General features: G+C 33.6%; 1 protein-coding gene across 2 annotated transcripts; it reads left to right on the top strand.

The window, feature by feature from the left end:
* The first annotated feature begins 11,303 nt into the window (after window positions 1-11,303).
* Window positions 11,304-17,417, top strand: LOC110103935 (16.0 kDa heat shock protein, peroxisomal). 2 transcript variants are annotated; one of them, XM_028696516.1, is made up of 3 exons: window positions 11,304-11,583; window positions 11,664-11,959; window positions 17,201-17,417. In XM_028696516.1, exons 1-2 carry the CDS (start codon window positions 11,451-11,453, stop codon window positions 11,948-11,950), a joined length of 420 nt encoding a protein of 139 aa, XP_028552349.1. In that variant the 5' UTR covers window positions 11,304-11,450; the 3' UTR covers window positions 11,951-11,959; window positions 17,201-17,417. The 2 variants fall into 2 exon arrangements, with proteins under 2 accessions (XP_028552349.1, XP_020688493.1); XM_020832834.2 differs by lacking the exon at window positions 17,201-17,417 and having other exon boundaries at window positions 11,307-11,583; window positions 11,664-12,238.
* The last annotated feature ends 4,297 nt before the right edge of the window (window positions 17,418-21,714 follow it).

Below are 21,714 nucleotides of genomic sequence, written 5' to 3' on the forward strand. Positions count from 1 at the left end.
CTAGTTTGGGAAAATAGTTATAGCTGCATAAAAAAGTAATTTGGATATTATAATTTTTTTAATATTTTAATAAAGAGGTCTTTACTTTTTGACATAAATTTCATTGTAAAAAATAAATTTTTATTATAAATTAAAAAAAAAAACAATAGCAATAATCAAACGGCTGAAAAAAGCTACTTCAAATAGATGCTGTAAAATAATTAAAAGATTGAGGGTGATATCGTAATTATAACTTTTTTAAAAGAAACATTTAAAAAAGATCATACTTATCTCGTTAACTCACTATTGACTCACTAGTTATGTATTGAGCTGAGGTCAAGCGGGCTTACGAGTAAAATTGACTCACTTACATAGTTACACCCCTATTTATTTCTCAACTTTAATATTTTCAATAAATTGTTTGATTTTGTAGATGATACAGAGAGCAAATTGGTCAAAATTTAAAATTAAAAAAAATATAATCTTGTTTTGAATCAAAGTTGAGTCAAAATGAAAATATTTTATTTTAATATTATCTTCAAATTAATTTAAATGAAATTTTGATTAAAAATATATTTAGAAATATAATTATATATATAACAATTTTTTGAAGCTACTATGGGTAATATATATTTTACAAAAAATAATTTTTTATAGTTATCACACACTAATAAATATGATAATAAAAATTAATTTTCATCACTAAAAATATTAAAACTTAGCAAGATAACAATATTAAAACAATAATATGCCAATGGCCTAAAAATTAAAATTATAAAAAAAAAATCCTAAATGAACCCTTAATATTTTGGTAAGAGGAAAACATAAATGTTCAATAGTTACATAAAGTCATGATTTTGGGCTCTTCTAGTCATAATTATCTTTGCCTTTAAACTTGGTAATTCTTACAACATAGAGATGTAAGCAAATTAATTGGTCCTTTATATTTTTGGACTTTCCATCAAAAATTACATTAAGTAGTTTTTTGACAAAGCACCTATGGAACTAAGCTGTCAAATTTTTCGGTGAAAAACATCCCTTGAATATTCAACAATTATCGATGATAGTTGCGATCAAAATTTTTAATGAATTAGGGACAGTCTGAACCACGTAAATATTTTGTAGCACGGCTCTTTCTGTTGTAAATTGAACGGTAATTTCTGGCGCAACTTATCGTGGTTTTTCGGTTTAGAGTTTTGGCTACTAATCAAGAGGTTTATGGTTCAAGTCTTCAGTATGTGATATGTGTATGAGTTTGCCTTAATTGTTCTAAATGTCGAAAAAATAGGTAATTTATGGTGGATCTAGGTTGTGGGTAAGGCGTCAAAAATTCTCTGTTTACAATGCATCATATTATGTCAATATTTACATCGAAAAATCTACTGGTAATCCACATAAATTTTGTTATTGTGAAAAAAAAACAAAACATCGATAGATGTTTTGTATAAGATTTCAACGACGATTTAATTTTTGCCATAAATCCACCAAAAAATTTAATTTTCGATGGAAATAGCTCATTTTTTATGGATTTTACTCTCATAAATATTTATTTTGCTTGTAGTAATGGAGAACTATTCTTCGTTACCTGTAACGCACGTAATATCATGATCGATGCAACATAAAAGGGGATAAGTATTAAGAAGCTGGGCAACAAAATTGTGGGTAACATTTCAAAGAACTATTCATCATTTATAATATATTGAAATAGGGGAAAAATGCTCTTCAATTATTGTGCTCATAAGCATCTACATTTCAAGGCACTATTCATCATTTAAAATATCTTGAAGCGGGAAAATATACTTTTCAATTATTGTGCTCATAAAAGTCTACATTCTAGCATTAGATATGGCATGATGTCAATATCATCATTGGATCTCCGAGAACATGAGAATTTTCTTCTAATCCTCAAGAGGTTCATTCTTGTTCTTAGGATGTTCTTCTCATTCTAAATAGACTTTTCATGGAAATCAACTCCTAACCTAAAGGATATCTCCCCATTCTTAGTAGATTCCCCTCAATAGTTGTATGATCAATCTCAATCTCGAGGAATATTCAATCTTGTTGCTCATTAAATTACGTAGTGATTCTAAGGATATAATTGACATGTTGATGATAGCATTTAACGCTATAGCAATATCTCTATAAACAAAATGTGCACCACCATAAACCTAGTTCATTATAATTGCCATGTGGTGATTGGAGAGCCACCCCTTTTAATGTGGTAACACAACTAAAGAAGATGAAATCTCTTCCATAGCTCAAAGAGTAGGATGAGTGAAGTGATAGCTTCAAGGAACCCACCCCTAATTTATAATTTTCTTATGGAAACACAACTAGCACATCAACATCTCATCACTATGAAATCTCCCTACATGCCTCAAATAAGGTAAATATTCATAATTATATTTATTATAATTATTCTATCCCTTATAATGATGCAATTATATGATGTGCAGTGTTAACTTACATCATATCCCAAGATGAAATAATGCAAGGTGTATGGCAGTGGACTTTTGAGGGAAGGGCTGAGATGAGTGATTTTAATATGTATGAGGAGATGTATGGGAACCCAATGAATGTTATTTGGGGCTTAAAAGGCTTTAGGTAGCAGGAGATCTAAGGGTTTTCAAGATTTATCTAGGAATAACGGGTTGAGCTGATTTTTAGCTATTTAATTTTATCTGAAGCTTAAGAAAGAGTTAAGTGGATAAATAATGGGTATATGAATTATATGAATAGCTTGGGATGTTTAAAAATGATGTGAAAGTTGTTAGGGGTTGTGATATGAAAGTTTTGGTGTGTGGAGGTAAAAGAAGGAAAGGTGGCAATGTTGTGTATATTTTGACTAAATTATATAACTTGGTGGGAGAATAAAAGAGTTATTGAACTTAAAGAGAGTTTTAATAACATTGAGGGGCATGTAAGGAATCATAAAAGTACCATTGACCCATCACAACACAACCTAAGTTGATGGCCTAAAGACAAGGAAATATTTGTCAACATCTGCTAACTCATTTACTTGTGTACAAGGTTATGTTGTTTAATGTCTTCTAACTCATCATCTTATAAATGAGATGACTCCTATCAACATATCTTAAAATTTTTTCATGCCTCACTTTCATCTGTCACCTCAATGTGCATGAAGAGATGTCAACATGCCATTGAAAATTCTCATTTTAAATTTATTTTGTGTTATAAAATATTTTGCTCGCAAAATTTTTTTGATATGTTTTAAAAAGTTTAAGTGTGAAAGTATGAATTCAATTTAAGATAAATTTAATTTCAAAACTTGATAATAATCTTTAAAAAATTTAATAACTAAATTAGGTGGTACATATAATTTTCGGAGAATAAAATAAGATAAAATTTATTTTTATGCTTCATAATAATTGTAATTGGCTAAATATGTTAATTATTTATTTTTAAAAAGGAATATACTCAAAATTTACTTTGAGCTGAAATGCCCCCTTTTTAATCCATGGATTGCTTACGTGAATCTAACACGATTTTTTTTTGTTTGAGTTGGATTATGTTTGACCCACAGTTCTAATTTTATTCTAATCAAATTTGAACTAAGTTTGAAACTAATTCAAACTTGTGGTTCAAATTTAATTTGAAATTGTGATTCAAATTTAATTTAAACCGCCACGTTTGAATTGGTGGTTCAAAGTCGTAGTTAAAATAATTCGAACATAGTTCTAAACAAAAGTTTGAATAGTTTGAACCTGTGTCAAACTATGACTTCAATTTAAGTTAACTAATGGGGTAGACAATCAAATTTTATTTCTTATCAAAGAGTTTCCTCAATCATGTTTTCAATTTCCTTCACCAAAATAGTCTATGTATTCACTTAAATGATGCGATATCAAATAACCATTTATACATTACTTGCCTAAAAAAACTACAACAAAAAATAGTTATTGGATAGGAGTGTGTGCTCTTAGTAATATTATTAAAGCTCTCTAAAACATTGGTTGTGATCATGTTGTATTACTTCTTAAGAAAGAAAGCAAAATCCAACAATTCAAAGCCAACTTCATTCTCTAGATAGAAACCTATGGTAAGGTTCTTGACTCATATTTATCAAAGTGCCTATAAAACTCAATCATTATGTAAGCTTTATAATCCAAATGCTACTTGTCATGACAAAAATCAATTTTACGCTTCACCATGGTATTCATTGCATAATGATGAGCATGAGCTCCATGGTGTGCCTTTGAAAATGTTGTGGATAAAGCATTAACAATGTTATTATGTTAGTCAGAGATGAGCATTAAGTTTTCCACTATATTGATTGACTCACTTAGTTTGTGTTGGATAAAACATTACCAATGTTGTTATTGATAAATACATCCATGAATTGTTATTTTCTAAGTTAGCTACTATAAAATGCATTGTGTAAATATTTGTGTTAACATCTTGCTATTATGTTATGTGTAAAGTATAACCACAACGCATATTCAAAAATACTTCATCCACACTTAGTGTTGGATAACATACACTTTTGAAGCATTGAACACAAATTCCTAAAGAAAAGCAAACATGCTTGAAATATCTTGTAATTTTAAGCTATAGATCATAATTATCCTTCAATTTTTTTTTTTTTCTATTTAGCATAATATATATATATATATATATATATGTATGATGATAATTTCTGAAAGGATGCTTTAGTAGACCTTCTTACAAATGTGATAGATAGCTTGCTTATGACATCACAAAATCTCAAAAGATAAATTAATAATATAGTCTTTTTTCACATTTAAATTAATCATCTTTGACTTTAAATTTGGTCATGTTTAATGAGCTACTTATTGATTATATATCCAATGAGCCAAGCTTGAGTTTTCCAATTGACTTTCAATCTAACATTCAATGTGCAAGTGAGTTTTGATTTTTGGCTCTTGTTCACAACTAAATTTTATTTTGACACCTTTCTTGCTCGCTAGTTCCATGAATACTTCTCAATAGTGCAATATATATACCGAACATATTTATTTAATTTCTTCATCTTAAATTAAAAATACCATTGCTTCATGACTTGACTTATTTTCTTTTTTAAACTCATCTTTGTTCACAAAAAATTGGCCAACATCTAAATGAACATAGTACAAACTTGATCATGCAATCATTATTTCATCGTTCATTGATTTAGAAGTACTTTCAAGCACTAACCCTTGTATAATATTAGTTATTTATGTGTTTCTATATCTTAAATTATTATTTTTAGCCCAAATTTATGTGAAGAATTAGAATATCTTACTCATTTGTTAGTTTCAGTTAGACATAAGTGGGCTTTAATCTCCAATGTAAACTTTAGTATTTAAGTACTTATTGAGTCACTATCATCTTTAGCAGTTTTACACATAGTATATCCACAATAATGTCAACATAAATGAAAGACAGTGGATTGACTGACCTTGCATTTATTTTATTTGCATAATAATATATAATTGAAATGTTTGTAAATAATATACACACATATGAGGTACTGTGTTGAATGAATATTTAAAAAATTAATATTATAATCTGCTAATATTTTTATTGGAGGAATTAAAACTATGGATTATACTAGCCAAAGTGATACATCATCTCTAATTTCACACTAAAATAGTTCTTATCAATTGTTATAACTTTGCAAGTAAGATATATGAGACATTTAGGGGAAATACTTCTATATGTGCTTGACCTTCTAATTAATGACTTGTTATAGATGGGATAAGAAGGTTAAAACCTAATGATAACTAAATTATGCGTTTGAACATGATTCAAACCTTATTTGAACACGTTCGAACATGGTTCCAACATGTGCTAGAATATAGTTCAAACATGCCTTGGAACATGGTTCAAATATATGTTCAAATCAAGTTTGAACAAGTATTCAAATTGGTTGAGACACGATTTGAATGTTTGTTCGAACAAAGTTCAAACATATTTCAAATAAAGCTTGAAACAATCTATTTGATTCCCTATTTAGCTTCACATTAGAGTTACATCAAATGACCTAATTTGTTTGGATCATATAATATACTATTCAATTTTTGTATATCGAAACATTCTGAATAGTAGAGAGATTAAGAGGTTAATGTCCTAGCTCTGTAAGAAGATCTAACACACACACATAGAAAAGAGAGAGATATATAAGAATCATAAGAGATGTCAGAACATTAACATGAAAATCTCTGAAAATGGAAAAAAAGCATGGGACCTTACCCAATTAAGATAATTTTACTAATGTTTGTCATTGATTAAAAATGATACTCTTCCTTGGGGGAAGGCGTTGGCACAATGCAAAAAATATACACTGTGTAGAGTACATTACATAGTTGGAGTTGGAAGAATCAAATGATATAAGAGATTATTATATGAGATTTTTAGATTGTTCATTTGATTGGCATGATCGTAGTTGGGCGACATAAGTCATTGGCACTGTAGTCGGGCAATGGAGGTTAGAGGGACTATAGTAAGGTGACTGAGATAGGAAGGATCATAGTTGGGCAAAGGAGGTTAGAGGGATCGAAGTCCGGTGACAGAGGTCAGATGGACCGATGTTAGGCAACAGAGATCAGATGGACCGTAGTCGAGTGACTGAGGTCGGAAGGATTGTAAAAAGCGAGCAATGAAGGTTGGATGGACCTTAGCGAGTGAGTTAGGTCGAAGGGAATATAGTCGGGTAATAATTTTCTAAGGACCATAGTCAGGCGAAGAAGGTCCGGGGATTTGTAGTAGGGCGACAAAGGTCATAGGGGTCATAGTGTAACAACCTGCAAAATCTAGAAAATATTTTAAAATAACAATAATAATAATAAATTTCTATTTGAATTGGAGCATTATAGTACTGTTCTTGAAAGTGTAGCGGCGCCAAAAATTGTCACCGCGGTATTAAAGGCTTTGTTCTACAATAATTCTGATATGCATCGTAACGATGCTAGGTCATGGCGACGTGGTATTGAGCACTGAAATGAGATTATATATATATATATATATATATATATATATATATTTCTTTCCACATTGCTCCCTTACTCTTTCACACCGTAGCTTGCCATTGAAGATAAGAAGAGAAGGGAAAAGGAGGAAGGAGGAAAAAGAAAATTAGGTTTTTGACTACTAGTTCAATTCATTGCTTTTATAAAAACTCTTTAGACTATAGGTGACTTCTTTTCTATTTTTATTTTCAAAGATTTTATTTTCAACGTTTAATTTCTCTAAAATTAATTTTAATTATATTTCTCCTGATTTAGTGAACTTCTACCTTATAACTTTTTATATGTTACAATACTTATTATTCTAAACATTTTAACTTATTGATTTCATAATTTCATCAATAAAAGTGTAGTTGTTGCATTTTGTATGATTTAATAAGAATAGTGATTTTTTTATATTTTAATCTTATTATATTGATATTGCATGCATAGTAAATGAATACTAGTAAGTGGTTAAATGATAACTGATCAATATTGCTTATATTATTTTGAATAATAATGTGTGTGAAAATAAGTAAAGGTTGGTTAATCACTGACGTTGCTTGGAGACTAGCTGACCTATGCAGGATATTAGGCCGATAAGCTTTCGTTTAAATATAGTGGCTTGGTATTATTATATATTTATTCACATGATTTACTAATTGAGAGTTACAATAAGATGATTATTGTACCGACAACCAAAAAGTAACTACTTTGTTTATTGAGTTAATGATTGTTGATTTATTGATTACTGGAAAAAAATCATGTAAGCCATAGCTTTTTACTTAGTGTGATTACTAATTTACTATCATGATACTGATTTATGGTTACCATATTATTTTACTATTACTACTACATATTTTATAGATATTGATAATGTTACCGATCCACTATTATTATTATTATTGGTTTATTGCCATTGGTTGAATGTTATTGTTACTGCTATTGATTTACTATTTGCTGACTTACTATCACGGAGCATAATATATAGTTATTGAGCATATGATATAAGTTATTAAATAATTAAACATTGTGTATATTGAGTTAATAGTGATGTCTTGTTATGGATTATGACAATCTTCATAGATGCTTTAGTGTTTCTAATTCATATTATTTCTTTATTGACTAGATAACATTATTATAACATATGATTTACGAATGATTATTTACTACTTTATTATTCGATGAGTCATGTTGGTTTACTAGTTTACATATCTCATTGTTTGCATAACGTACTGTCTTATCGACTTCCATAATGTACTGGTTTATCAGTTTACAGATTTTATTTCATAGTATATGTTTTATTATTTATCCACATATTCATAATCATGTTGATTGTTACTATTATGAACTGAATGATTATATGTATATTATTTTCTTACCGTGCTTCAAGTTCAGTTGTAAGATTGTAGTGACCTATTAAAATTTTTATCTCATTATAGTTGATTTAAATGATTTAAGGTTAGGGAAGAGGATCAAGAGTGTGAGACTAATTAGTTACAAAATTTTTTAGGTTTTATTACTATTTTATTTTCTTTTTATTTTTAGACATCCTTTTGTAGTCAGGAATGGAGAGATGGTTTATTGATTTTGTATATCTCCTAACTATTATACATGATTTTTGGAGCAATGAGTATATATATATATATCCTTTTGTAGTTAGGGTGTTAAATTTTGACACGACCCGAACCCGACTTGGAAAAATCCGTGTTCGGGTCGACCCGAATAACAAATGGGTTGGGTTCGGGTTCAAAAATCTGTCTGGATTTGAGTTTTGGGTCGGGTTCAGGTTGACCTAAAAATCTGAACTCGACCTGGAATTGACCCGGAAATTGCTCTGCCCGTATTTGCTGCATGGTGTGCCTGCCCTGCCAGCGAAATGACATATTACTGTGAGTTTACAACGCGTCAAGTCGCTTAGAGCCTAAGTGTGTCACTTTGTCAGGTGCCTGGCCAGAGTGCCCGCCCGTCGCTACTGCTGCATTATATTTCTCCGACAACGGGAGCTCCTTATCTTCCTCCGACGATGTTATTTCTTGTCAAATCGATTGTCGCGATAGCTGGATAGCTGGCCGCCTCGCCGGAACTAAAAGTAGTGACGGGAACTCAACAACGTTCCTTCATGTCAAATCAAAAATCCGTATCAAGTCGGGTTGACCTGAACCCGACCTGTGACCCATATATATCTATAGATTTATTTCCATTAATGTTTATATTATTGAAAGAAATTAGATGGTTATGGACCTCTAGCTGTTATTATTAAAAGATAAAAAAGAAATGATTTTTTTAAATTAGATTATGCTGTGTAGCACATAATGTCACGCCCCAAGATCTAACTTGGAAAGAATGTCAATTAACTGGCCATTTACCAGAGTTATCTACAATTATCCAATTAATCACCGTCTAAACAAAAGTCTATAAATTAAAAACATCAATAACAAGTCAATTCATATCTCAAAAGTTCATATACAATACTCAGGAACTACACTAAAAAAATCAGCTTTTTAAGGGTTTTACACATAATCAGACGATGGTGGTTGGAGGGACCGTAGTCAAGCAACGAGGGTTTGAGGATCATAGTCAGTGGGCGACGATAGTCTACTAACTGTAGTCGACAGACTATTAAGTTCAGAAGGATCATAGTCGGGCTAGGGGAATTGGAGGGACTATAATCAGGCGACGGAGGTCCAAATCGTAGTCGATTGATAAAGGTTGAAGGAACTATAGTTGGAGATAATGGTCAGACGGACCATAGTCGGACGACCCAGGGGGGAGGGTTAAGGACTTCAGTCGATTGATCGTGGTCTACGAACCATAGTTAGCAAGAAATATAGGTTAAAAGAACCTTAGGCAATGAGTAATATAGTCAAGAGGGATTATAGTCAGCGGGTGACAAAGGATGAAGTGAATATTGTTGGGTGACAATGGATTTAGGGACCATATTCATAAAAAATATCGAAGGTTGGAAGGTTCATAGTCGGGTAATAATGGTCTAAGGATTGTAATTAGTGGATGATGGAGGTTGGAAGGATCGTAGTCGGGTGACGGAAGTCAGAGGAACCATAATCGAGTAACGAATGTAGGAGGGACATAGAGATTGAGGTCGAGAGAACCATAGTTGACTGGAGACCGAGGTCGGAGAGACCATAACAGGGCGAGTGAAGTCTAAGGGACTGTAGTTGGGCGGCAATGGTCCGAGGACCATGGTTTACGAGCAATAGAGTCGAAGGAACCGTAGTCGGCAAGTGACGGAGGTCAAAGGTACTATAGTCGAGCAAAGATAGTTAGAGGGATCATAGTTGGCCGATTGAGATCATAGGGACCGTGATCGGTGATGTAATGGATGTCTGATGGTGACAATTAGATGAAGTTTCTTTGGTAATAGTGTGGTGGAGGTCTAGCTATGGCGGCTAGGTTGAGGTCCAATGACGGTTGTCGGATGGAGTTCCAACGAAAATGGTCAATCAAAGGCCCGATGATGACAAACATATTGATGTTCTATGACGATAGGCATGTGAAAGTCCATCACAATTGCCAGACGATCGGTATTTGCCAATGGTGGTGCTCGAGTGGAGCTCTAAGATTTTTTAAGCTCTAATGCTCTCTTGAATCTCTAGCCTGATGTCCACGTCTTCAAAGTTCCCCTAAAAAAGTTTCCTTCATGTTGAGAAAAAAGGTTTGTTTATAAAGTTTTTGGAGTGACATACTATATAAATATGGAGAAAATTTAGAGCAATTTTGGAGTGTTCTATCAGACGACTTATATTGATTCTCTCGATTATAAAACGTTCGCTTTATATTTAAGTGCTTTAATGATATCTGAATTAATATTATCATTGGATTTGTCTCTTCGAGCCGTTCAATTTGATTATAAGCATGTCGTACAATAATGCTATGTAGCTTCGAAATATGTATCAAACCATTAATTTGAGTTCATTTGGGCGTGAGTTGAACCGGTATTGGTGTCGTTAGGCTCTAGATCAATTTGACTATGAGTTTGCTGAAATTGGAGTTTCGAAGCTCATGAATTAAATTCTGAATATTTCAGATTCAAATATGCATTCAAATTCGTGCTCGATCAAGACTATTTTTTATGGCATATCGCAAATATTAATATATATATTTATCGTATTTATTGATTTTTTATATTGAACTTCACAGTTAAGAATGTTAAAATGTGGAATGATGAAATTTTAATTTTTAAAAAATAGAGATTTACATATTTTGATAAATTAAAATGATTACGTGGCATGAAATAAATTCATCAAAAAATAATATTATTACCTCTAAAAAATTTATTTTATTAACCGAGCCCGTTACCTTCCAGAATGTTCTGCTCCGCACTTTGCACACTCTTCTGGCTTCCACGCAGTCCGATCCGAGCTCGTACTGGAATCTTCATGTCCCCATGAACTAGTGATCATTCCTATCTGTCCAAAATTCTGCCCTCGAATCATCTTGTGTCCGCACCTTAAATATGCGAGTTTGAGAAAGAAAAGGCAGAGGATGGCAGGCGTTCTCTTCGCTGATCCCTTCCGGCGTTTGCTTTTGAGCCCCGCTTCCCTCCGGCGATCCGGATTGCCGGCGGCCGATTGGCTCGAAACCCCATCAGCTCACATCATTCGCGTTGATGTTCCTGGTATTCGACTCGAATCACCCTCCTCGTATTACTAGGTAAAAAAATAAAAATAAAAACCTAACCTGCTCTTCGTTTTCTAGGATTTGGGCGGGAGGAAATCAAGTTGCAGCTTGAAGAAGGCAACGTACTACACGTGAAGGGCGAGCCGGCCTCCTCCGCGTCGGCGGCGGAGAAGGACGCACTATGGCATGTGGCTGAGAGGGCGGAGAAGGAGGAGTTCTCACGGCGCTTCGGGCTTCCGGATGGCATTAAGGGTGATCAGATTCGTGCGCAGGTGGAGAATGGCGTGGTCACTGTTGTTGCTCCCAAGGAGGTGCACCCGGCGAAGCTGAAGCCCCGTGCCATCCCCATCTCTAGCAAGCTCTGACCACATAAGGTTAGATTCCGTCTACTGGAATTTACCCATGATAGGTCTGATAAGCCTTATGAATCTCTAGCGAGCGAGCGAGCAGAATCATGTTACGTGCTTGTATAACATACTTGGTTGTGTATACGAATAAATAGTAACAATCGACCCTGGCAATCTTTCTCCGTCAGTCTTGGCAATCGTATTCCTGCATTGTTCTTTTTTTTAAGTGCCCGTTATATGTTTGCTGTTGTTTCTTACCGATGTTTGATTCCTGCTAAATAAAACATTCCTTTGTAGTTCGCAGCTTGTAGATGTTTGTTTGTGTGTGTTCGTTTAATCCAAGAGACTGTTGTGTTTTTTGGGTCATTTTTCTTTAATGAGGATGTGTTCGGTTGTTTGCTAAGACCTTCTCGTCCCTAAACCCTCCCGAGCTCAAGCCGAACATTAAAACTTCCGCTATTTGGCAGCGCAACGCCAACCTTTGCTATTTTTTTGTCTCTATCGAATTTGTCGAAGAAACGCCCCAAAGAGGAGAAATACGGTTAAAGGGTCCAAAATGGAGTTCGATTGGAGATGAATCACAACACTTTTTAGTTTCACTGCATTTTGGAGTGAAAATGGGATTTTCGATTGGAGATGCCATACTGTAAAACTCATTTTCTAGTTCAAAATGCACTAAAACTTCAAAATGCAATCATTCGTTTCCGATCGAACGACATTTCTTCTTCTTTCGCGCGCTTCCTGAGGAGGTAACCATCTTGGCACGCCTTTCTCCTAATTTTTTTGGGTGGACGCCAATATTAACGTTGCACTTTTGACCTACCGGAATTTGGCATACGATTTGAAGTTCGAATGGAGCAAATGGGAGACGACAATTCGAACTCCAAATCGCATGCTAAATTCCCCCAGGTAAACAGTGCGACGCTAATATTGGAGTCGGACTGTTCACCTACGCCAAAAATTGCTGCAGGATTTGCCAAAGAAATGCAGGAAAGAGGAGAAAAGTGCGCCAAAGATGATTACCTTCGAAGGAAGCGCGCAAAAGAAGAAAAAATGATGTTAGATTGGAGATGAATTACTGTATTTTAAAATTTTATTGCATTTTGGAGCGAAAAATGGGGTTTTCAGTTGGAGATGCCCTAATATAAACCTTTGAGCATTTTTAATATTACAGTTTACTGGATTGAACGTAGAACATATGAAATATCTCCGTCTCAGTATCAGTTATCATTGGGAGTTATCATAACTTTTAGAAGCTATATGTGAATGAAGGGTAACAAGATAGAATTTACTAAAGACATTTTCTAAATGACACTAAAAAATGCATTGATCATTCTCCATCTGAAATTGGTTGTAACATACATATAACAAGTAGGAATTATTTGAATTCTCTTTATATGTATACTGAGGACAACCATACATACAGGCCCTTGTGCCTGAGGTAAAAAAAAAAAGAAACAATCGAATTCTCTTTATTATGCTCTTTATATCTATCTCATAGGTTCTTTCAAAATATAATGCTATATTCGTTGAGATACAATAATCTTAGAGTATGTCAAGAATACATTTCTTATGAAAGATGTGATTTTTAAATTTGAGGTAAGTGATAAACCAACTAAAGGTTTACATTAGAGGGAGATCCTATGTGCGAAGGCTCTTTTCTAATCATGTTGGAATGTAAATCTCATAAGAAATTCAAAGATATTATTTGCTTTTATTGTAAGAAGAAAGGGTATATAAAAATAATTATTTTATTTTGAATAATAGAGAGAGAAGAAGATGAAAACCCCAAAAAGGATAAGTCAATTGATGCAAGCATAGTTGCAAATTTTATTGTTTATGAAATTGGTGTTCTTTTGGTGGTTGATAATAAAAAGAAAAAAAGTATTGGATTATGGACTCAATTTGTTTTAGTCACATATATTTTAATTTAGATGTATTTTTCATGTATAACTTGAGTTTTGGTGGTTGTGTTTACATGTGAAATGGGAATGTGCAAATTGGAGGTTCTTGTATTGTGAAGTTAAAGGCACGTGGTGGTGTATTGATATCATTGATTAGAGTTTGGCATAATATTTATTATGGTGCATTTGTTGTTTCAAACTTGAATATAATTAATGAACTTTGTGTTCTAGAATGTAATGTCACATGCTGATTTGTTGGATTCAATAACTATGAGGGAAGCTCGTGGAAGTAAGAATGATATGAAGTATACGGCATTAAGTACTTGAAAATTGAGAGTTGCTGTGAAATTTATTGATGATTTTGGAAGAGTACTACAAAATAAAGTATTTGTCAAATGAGAGCTTTCAAAGAACAAGGAAGAATTGCATGATATAGATGCTACATAGAGAAATTCTAAATTGAGCAAGATAATAAAAAGGTAGAATTTGGCAAGTTTGCCATTGATGGATTGAGGTATTGTGAAGCCTCTCTTAACATTCACGATTGATTCATTGAGAAGTGAAGTATTCAAACATGCTTGCTAAGCCCGTACATTGAAAATTTAACCTTCAGGTGGGAGATTGTTAAGTGTCGAGTCGAATTTATTAACCATTTTGCTAAAGATTTAATATTTAAAATTTTCAAGATTGGTAGCTATCACAAAGCTATAAAGTCTATCATAATGTTGTAAATTGAGACTTACATTAAAGTCTAGATATATGCCATCACAAATGTCTATAATGGAGGCTATGAAAGTCTTAAATGGTGCTTGTCTTAATTTGTTATATAAATTAAGATGTTAGAATTTAATTACTATGCTATTTCCATAAGTTAGGGTCAATCACTGCACATTTGATAATTTGTTGATTGATAAAAGTTTCATATCTTAGTTTTTATATTCAAAGTTTAAAATGGCACTATTAATTTTCTTCATGTTATAATTGCTGATATGTTGACTATGTTGTATTCCTTTGAATGCTTGGTAATAAATAAATATAACAATAAAAAAAAAAAATAAAGAATGGTAAGATAGATGTGTGGTAATGAATATTTGAAGGGTAAACTAGATATTCGTAATTTGTGTAAATAAAATTAGTATCGAATATGCTGAAAGGAAATGAATGAATTAAAGGTAACATGAATTGAAATTATGCAAAAAGTAATTTTTGACACCTTATGCTTATACTCTAAACTTTGACTATCTTAACATTGAAGTTTGATTCCACCAATTTATATGCCCACAATCACATCTCTGTGCCATCTCGGCGTCTCATTTTCATCTAATGTCATCTCAAAATATACATGTCATATATTTTCAATAATTAACATATCCAGTATCTGTGTCGTGTTGTGTCTATATTGCCGTTTCTTGTCTGTTCATCATAGGTGGCAATTGAAGTCGATGAGGCACTTGTTGAACAACAAATCACCAAGGGATCAAGTATTGAACTCAACCTAAGGGCATCTCCAACGGAGAACTCCATTTTTCATGGCAAACTACAACGGAGAACTCCAAAATGACGTGGTGCTGCTCCACTCGAATGCCATTTTATCTGCTTCTGTGAAGGTAACGACCCTTCTCCCTTTCGCGCGTTTTTTCGGTTGAGAGAGCAAAATAGCATAGGTGAACAGTGCAACGTCAATATTGGCGTCGCACTGTTCACCCGGAAGTAAATGGAGGAAGATTTCATGTTCGGCTGGAGCGACCGAACGACGTCATACGCCCGTTTGGCGTTCAGTTGAAGATGCTCTAAGGGCAATTGAAATATGACTTCTTAGAACTCCATCTTGGATAAAATTTTGTTGAGAAGTTCTTTTTTATTTTTTAAGTTTTTTTGAATGAAATTCCCCCTTTCAATCTACCATTTGGCCAAGTTATTATAGGGAAGTATTCGAAGACACCCTTGAATTTATTAGTCAGCCTAATGCTTGAATCTTTGAATAAATTTATTGGGATGACTATCGATGAAGGAAGATTCTGATCATTTTATGTTAGAATTTAATTACTATGCTATTTCCATAAGTTAGGGTCAATCACTGCACATTTGATAATTTGTTGATTGATAAAAGTTTCATATCTTAGTTTTTATATTCAAAGTTAAAAATGGCACTATTAATTTTCTTCATGTTATAATTGCTGATATGTTGACTATGTTGTATTCCTTTGAATGCTGGGTAATAAATAAGTATAACAATGAAAAAAAGAAAAAAAAAAAGGTAAGATAGATGTGTGGTAATGTATATTTTCAAAATAACATATGTAGAGAGATAATGGGAGTATAGTAGGAAAATAGTCCTAGGTGTTTGGGGTTAAATATAATGAAGGGTAAACTAGATATTCGTAATTTGTGTAAATAAAATTGGTATCAAATATGCTGAAAGGAAATGAATAAATTAAAGGTAACATGAATTGAAATTATGCAAAAAGATTTGCAAAAAATAATTTTTGACACCTTATGCTTATACTCTAAACTTTGCCGCAATCTTAACATTGAAGTTTGATGCCAACAATTTCTACACCCACATTACATTTCTGTGCCATCTCGACATCTCATTTTTGTCCAATGTCATCTCGACATATACGTGTCATATATTTTCAATAATTAACAAGCCATGTGCCTGTTTCGTGTTGTGTCTATATTGTTGTTGCATTTTTGTTCATCAAAGGTGGCAATTGAAGTCGTCAAGGCACTTGTTGAACAACAAATCACCAAGGGGTCAAGCATTGAAGTCAACCTAAGGGCAACTGAAATATGACTTCTTTGAACTCCATTTTGGATAATTTTTTTTTAAAAAAATTTTGTCGAGAAGTTCTTTTTTGTGTTTGAAGTTTTTTGAATGAAATTCCCCCTCTTTCAACCTGCCATTTGGCCAAGTTATTATAGGGAAGTATTCGAAGACACCTTTGAATTTATTAGTCAGCCTAATGCTTGAATCTTAGAAGAAATTTATTGGGATGACTATCGATGAAGGAAGATGCTGACTTCAACTATGAGAGTGTTCCCTCTATATTCATAGTCCACCTTTCCACTACTCATGAGAATTTTATTGAAGCAACAGTTTTGAAAATAGTTAAAGATTTGTCTGTTGAATTTGGCCAATTAAAGCCGTCTATGGGCTCTATGGAAGAAGAGAACGAATTGAAAGAATCTAACATCGACAAACAAATTTCTAAATTAAAGGCATATTTGCTAACTTTACTGTGGCTATTCGTTAAGAGTCTTGATATGAAGGCTGAAGATGGGTTTCTTGAGTAATTTCTTTGTTATTATTATTATTATATTTAAGCTTTTATTGATGAAGTCTCTCTTTTAAAACCTGTAGTTGGATAATTCCTCAAAGAGGTTCTTGATGAGTGGGGAAGAGGGCAAGGATGATCTCCCTATGGTAAGGACTTTGATTCAACCATCAAAGCCATCCAAGTCTCCCACTACACAATGCTCGAAGTTGCCAACACCGGCGAGTTATCCTATACGTCGACCTCAAGTAGTAAGCAAGGAGGTGGCCTAGGCAAGGGTTGAAGGATGACTTCGAAAGTCCATCGGAGAAGTCCAAGGCAAAGGCAAAGAAGTTGCCGAGACATCTCTTAAGAAGATGAAGTTCTCTTATGAAATGAGTGGCAATGTTTTGTTTTCTACCTTAGTGCAAAAAAAAAAAAAAAAAACCCAGGAAATTCTGTTCTCCTCTTTACCCTCTATTTATAGATTAGGGTTAAGGTTTGTGTGTTACAGAATCAGTTACATATATGGTTATATAGAAAATAAGAGAAAATATAAGTTTGATCAGGATGTCCGACTTGATGAAATTGTCTAATGAGGTTTTAAGAAGTCGATGGCTTGGTATATATTGCTAGTTGAGTAGTCAAGAGTCAATCAATGGCTTGCCTTCGAAAGTCGTCCTTTTTTGTGGTCGCTAGGGCAATAGAAGTTGCTAGTTATAACGATTAAGCTATAGTGGCCAAGGCTAGGGATAGCTTCATGGTGGATAAACTGTTGTAGTTAGAGACCCAACTCTTAGAGCTTTTTTGAATTAAAACGAGAAGTTTTAGCTGCTTTCTGGTGCATACATTTTCTGCTTGACTCTTATAGGCACCGAAATTCTTTGAAGGTATTCTTTCATTCTTAGGAAAATAATATGGAAGTGGAGTACTCATTACTAGCTTCTCCATAAGCTTTATGCCATCTAGAATGAGACCAGTTCTTAGCAGTTATCTACAGAAATGCATGTTTGGTTAAATAATTTGGTGTGAGTATTAGTGATATAACGTAGCTAGGAATTACAAATTTGTGGAAGATAATGAAGACTTGAAGGGAATGTGATAGTTGGGACAAAATGGATGGACTCCCCCAAATGCCAACATTACTAAATTTCGTAAAGCTTAAACTTCGTTTGGGACGGTTAAAGCGGCTTTCTAATATAAATATTAATATTTGTACTAGAAAGCCGCTTTAAGAAGCAGGAAGAAAACTGTCCCAAACGAAGCCTTAATTAAATAAAGTTTATAATTCTTGTATTTGTTGCTTTTTATATATTCAAGTTATGTTGAAATAGTAGCATTATAAAATCATTAATTATATCATGTGTCATGTGAGCTGAGCTTTGGTTCAAGTGGATAGTCAAAATTTGCTGCTATCAAAGTCAATTGCTTGCTTTGACAAAACCATTCAAGAGAACAGCTGTATCTCATTTTTCAATGGAGCTTCATTCAATATAGATCAACAGCCCTTAAGTTATGAAGTTTTCTGATAATTCCAAGCTCATTTATTGCAATGTTTTACTACCTTTTTTGCAGTCTTGTAATATTTTGAATTCTCCATTACTTATGATGCTTATGGATATCAGGATTGTTACAATTAAATGAGGAATTAAAGTTTGAATTTGGTGAAGTATTTTTCTCCTTTGTGGCTTGTTTGATGACTACACTCAAAGATCTTATCTTTGTAGCTTGAGTTTCCCTCTTTGATCATCACCACTCCCAACTTGGCTAAAGTATTACACTATCATGGATTGTGATTGAATTCTAAACCCCTCTTTATGACATTGATTAAGCTTCTTGGGTCTGTCGAGTCAAAATTAGGCGAACATGGAGTGAAATTGGAATGGCTATTGTGCTCGAAGTTGAGCGAATTTAGCCATTTCTCGAGCCAATTTAGCTATTTCTAACCTTCAAGATCTTCTAATGAATTGATTGAGATTTGTACGTTGGCTTTGATTGATTGGATTGAGTTTGGTCTTTAGCCTTCCACCCTTCGTGGGGCCTTTTGATATGGCCTATGGGTAGAGTTGACCGTTAAGGTTTGCCTATTTAGTCAACTCAGACTAATTAGACTTGAATGAGCTAGATTGGGTTAATTAAGGCCTTGGGGTCAATTGACTTGATTAATTGAGTCCACAACAATAAAATCATGTTGAGCTATGATTGATAAATATTTTTATTGTGCTCAATCAAGCATTAGGACTGATTAGTTCGATAAAAAATTAATTAGGCCCTATTACAATTGAAGATTTTGCCAAATTTTCTGGCGTTTTCGTGTGACAATGCCCAAGGCTTCAGCGTCTTCTGCTCTACCTAGGGCTTTCTCATGCAAGTTCAAAAGTAAACAATCGCTATCCTTCATTCATGGTTGCAACATCTGAAAGTAACATTCGTTCTTGCCTTCAATTCTAACAGAGTATTAGAAACCTAACCACACACTCGTACAATCGTGCACCTTCACTATCAACCAAAATTTTGTTAGGTTGCACCAAATCTTCTCTAAAGTATGCAAATGCATCATGGCGTAAATTGGAAAAATAATTTGAGGATTCCCATATTTCACAAAAGAAAAAATTAATATAAGCAATTTCACTCAATGTTCAACTCTCCCTTCAAATGCATCACTTATGTAGAGGATATTAAAGAATGCATACATTAAGAGTCTAATAAGTAATTGATTTATGTTGCTTAAACATTATAAATTTATAACTGTATTGGTCACCTACTATGACAAATTGATGTAAGCAATAACGCCAAATAAATAATCATAATGAACAAATAGGCAAGAACAAGATCCTATGCTACTAATACTTTATTTAAACATAAATAAATAACTTTAAAAAAATTAAATGACTTTTTAATTAAAACGCTATACTTACACCACTTATTTTTTTTACACATTCTCTAAATATATAATATACACAAACAGACAATTTCATTACATATCTCTGGTTTAATATTATTATTACTATCATACAGAATAATGAAGTTAAATATTATGAAGATCTAGATCTTAATACGTTTAATTAAATTTCATGAATTAAATACAATTAAGTTTAATTTCTCTTAAGTATATAGGTTACACAAATAATTTCTAACTCCTAAATTGATAGTTAAGTTATTCAAACTTTTATTAACATGAAAACAACTAGCGTGAAGCTCTCTCCCCCTCGTTTCACTATGCTAGGGTTTTTTTGGGTTTTCCCCTACCCCGTTGGGGCCTTCGCGCCGACAAACTTGTGGATTTTAGGGAAGTGCTGTCTTCTTCTCTTTGTTTTCTATTTGTTTTGGTGATTTCTAGCTTTGATTTTGATTTTTCTCAGGCATTTACTGGTATGGCGCCAAATAGCTTGGGCGACCCTGGTTTTTTAGGGGGTTTGTCTCTCTTGCGCTCGTTTTTGGAAGCGCTTGCTGGCTCTTCTTTGGTTTCCTCTTTGTTCCGTGGTTTGTCCTCTCTTTGGATTTCAAACTAGGAAATCAACGAGTTAGCTATCCCTTTTCAATTTTCCTTGGTTGGATTCTTCCCTTCTAAGCGGCCTTCTCTTGATTATATTCGCAAATTTTTCTTTAACCTAAAGATAAACGGTGAAGTTTCGGTCACCTTGCTTGACCCTTCACATATTCTGATCAAATTAGCAAATGATCTTGACTATTGTAGGATTTTTTGTCATGGATCATATCTTGTTTTCAACTGTTATATGAAACTAACAAAATGGTCTCCATGCTTGGATGTTGGTGTTGAGTCGCCTGTCATACCAATTTTGGCCTCTTTTCCGGAACTTCGTCCCTATATGTACATCCCTCATTTTCTTCATAGGTTGGGAGCTACTTTTGGGAAACCTCTGAAAATAGATGCGGCTGCTTCTACGAGATACTGGCCTTCCATCACTCGTGTTTTAGTGGAGCTTGATATAACTAAATCCTATCCAAATTAGGTTTGCTTTGGTTCTTAGAGTTTAGGGTATGTGCAAGAGGTTATTTTGGTTGGGAGCTATTTTTGGGAAACCTCTGAAAATAGATGCGGCTGCTTCTGCGAGATACTGGCCTTCCATCACTCGTGTTTTAGTGGAGCTTGTATAACTAAATCCTATACAAATTAGGTTTGGTTTGGTTCTTAGAGTTTAGGGTATGTGCAAGAGGTTATTTTGAATGAATTCCCTCCACCCCCCGACACCCCCCCCCCCCCCCCCCCCTGAGCCTATTGTAAGTGTATTGGGCATGTGGCTGGAAAATGTCGTCCTCCTCTTTCGTATGATTTGCCTAATGTTGCCTCTAAATAGAGTTTGAATTTAATTCCCTCAGCTGTTGAGAATGTTGTTGCTCCTACTGTGTTGGAGAATGCTGTGCATGTTTCGGGTTTTGATGTTGGTAATTTAGAGGAAATTGCACTTTTCAACTCTAGTCCTAATGTTGATGTTTCTAATGTTGCTCCTTTTGTTGATGACCTTGAGATTCAGGTGCTTGTTTCTCTCGTCTCTTTGCCTGTTAATTCGATGGGTGATTTTGTTATTGTTGATGCAAAAGTTGTCGTTGTTTTTACTCCGGCCGGCCCAATAAATTCCCCTACTGCCCCTGTTTCTAT

The sequence above is a fragment of the Dendrobium catenatum genome, unplaced genomic scaffold (assembly GCF_001605985.2).
Source record: "Dendrobium catenatum unplaced genomic scaffold, ASM160598v2 fragScaff_scaffold_756, whole genome shotgun sequence".
Taxonomy (NCBI): Eukaryota; Viridiplantae; Streptophyta; class Magnoliopsida; order Asparagales; family Orchidaceae; genus Dendrobium; species Dendrobium catenatum.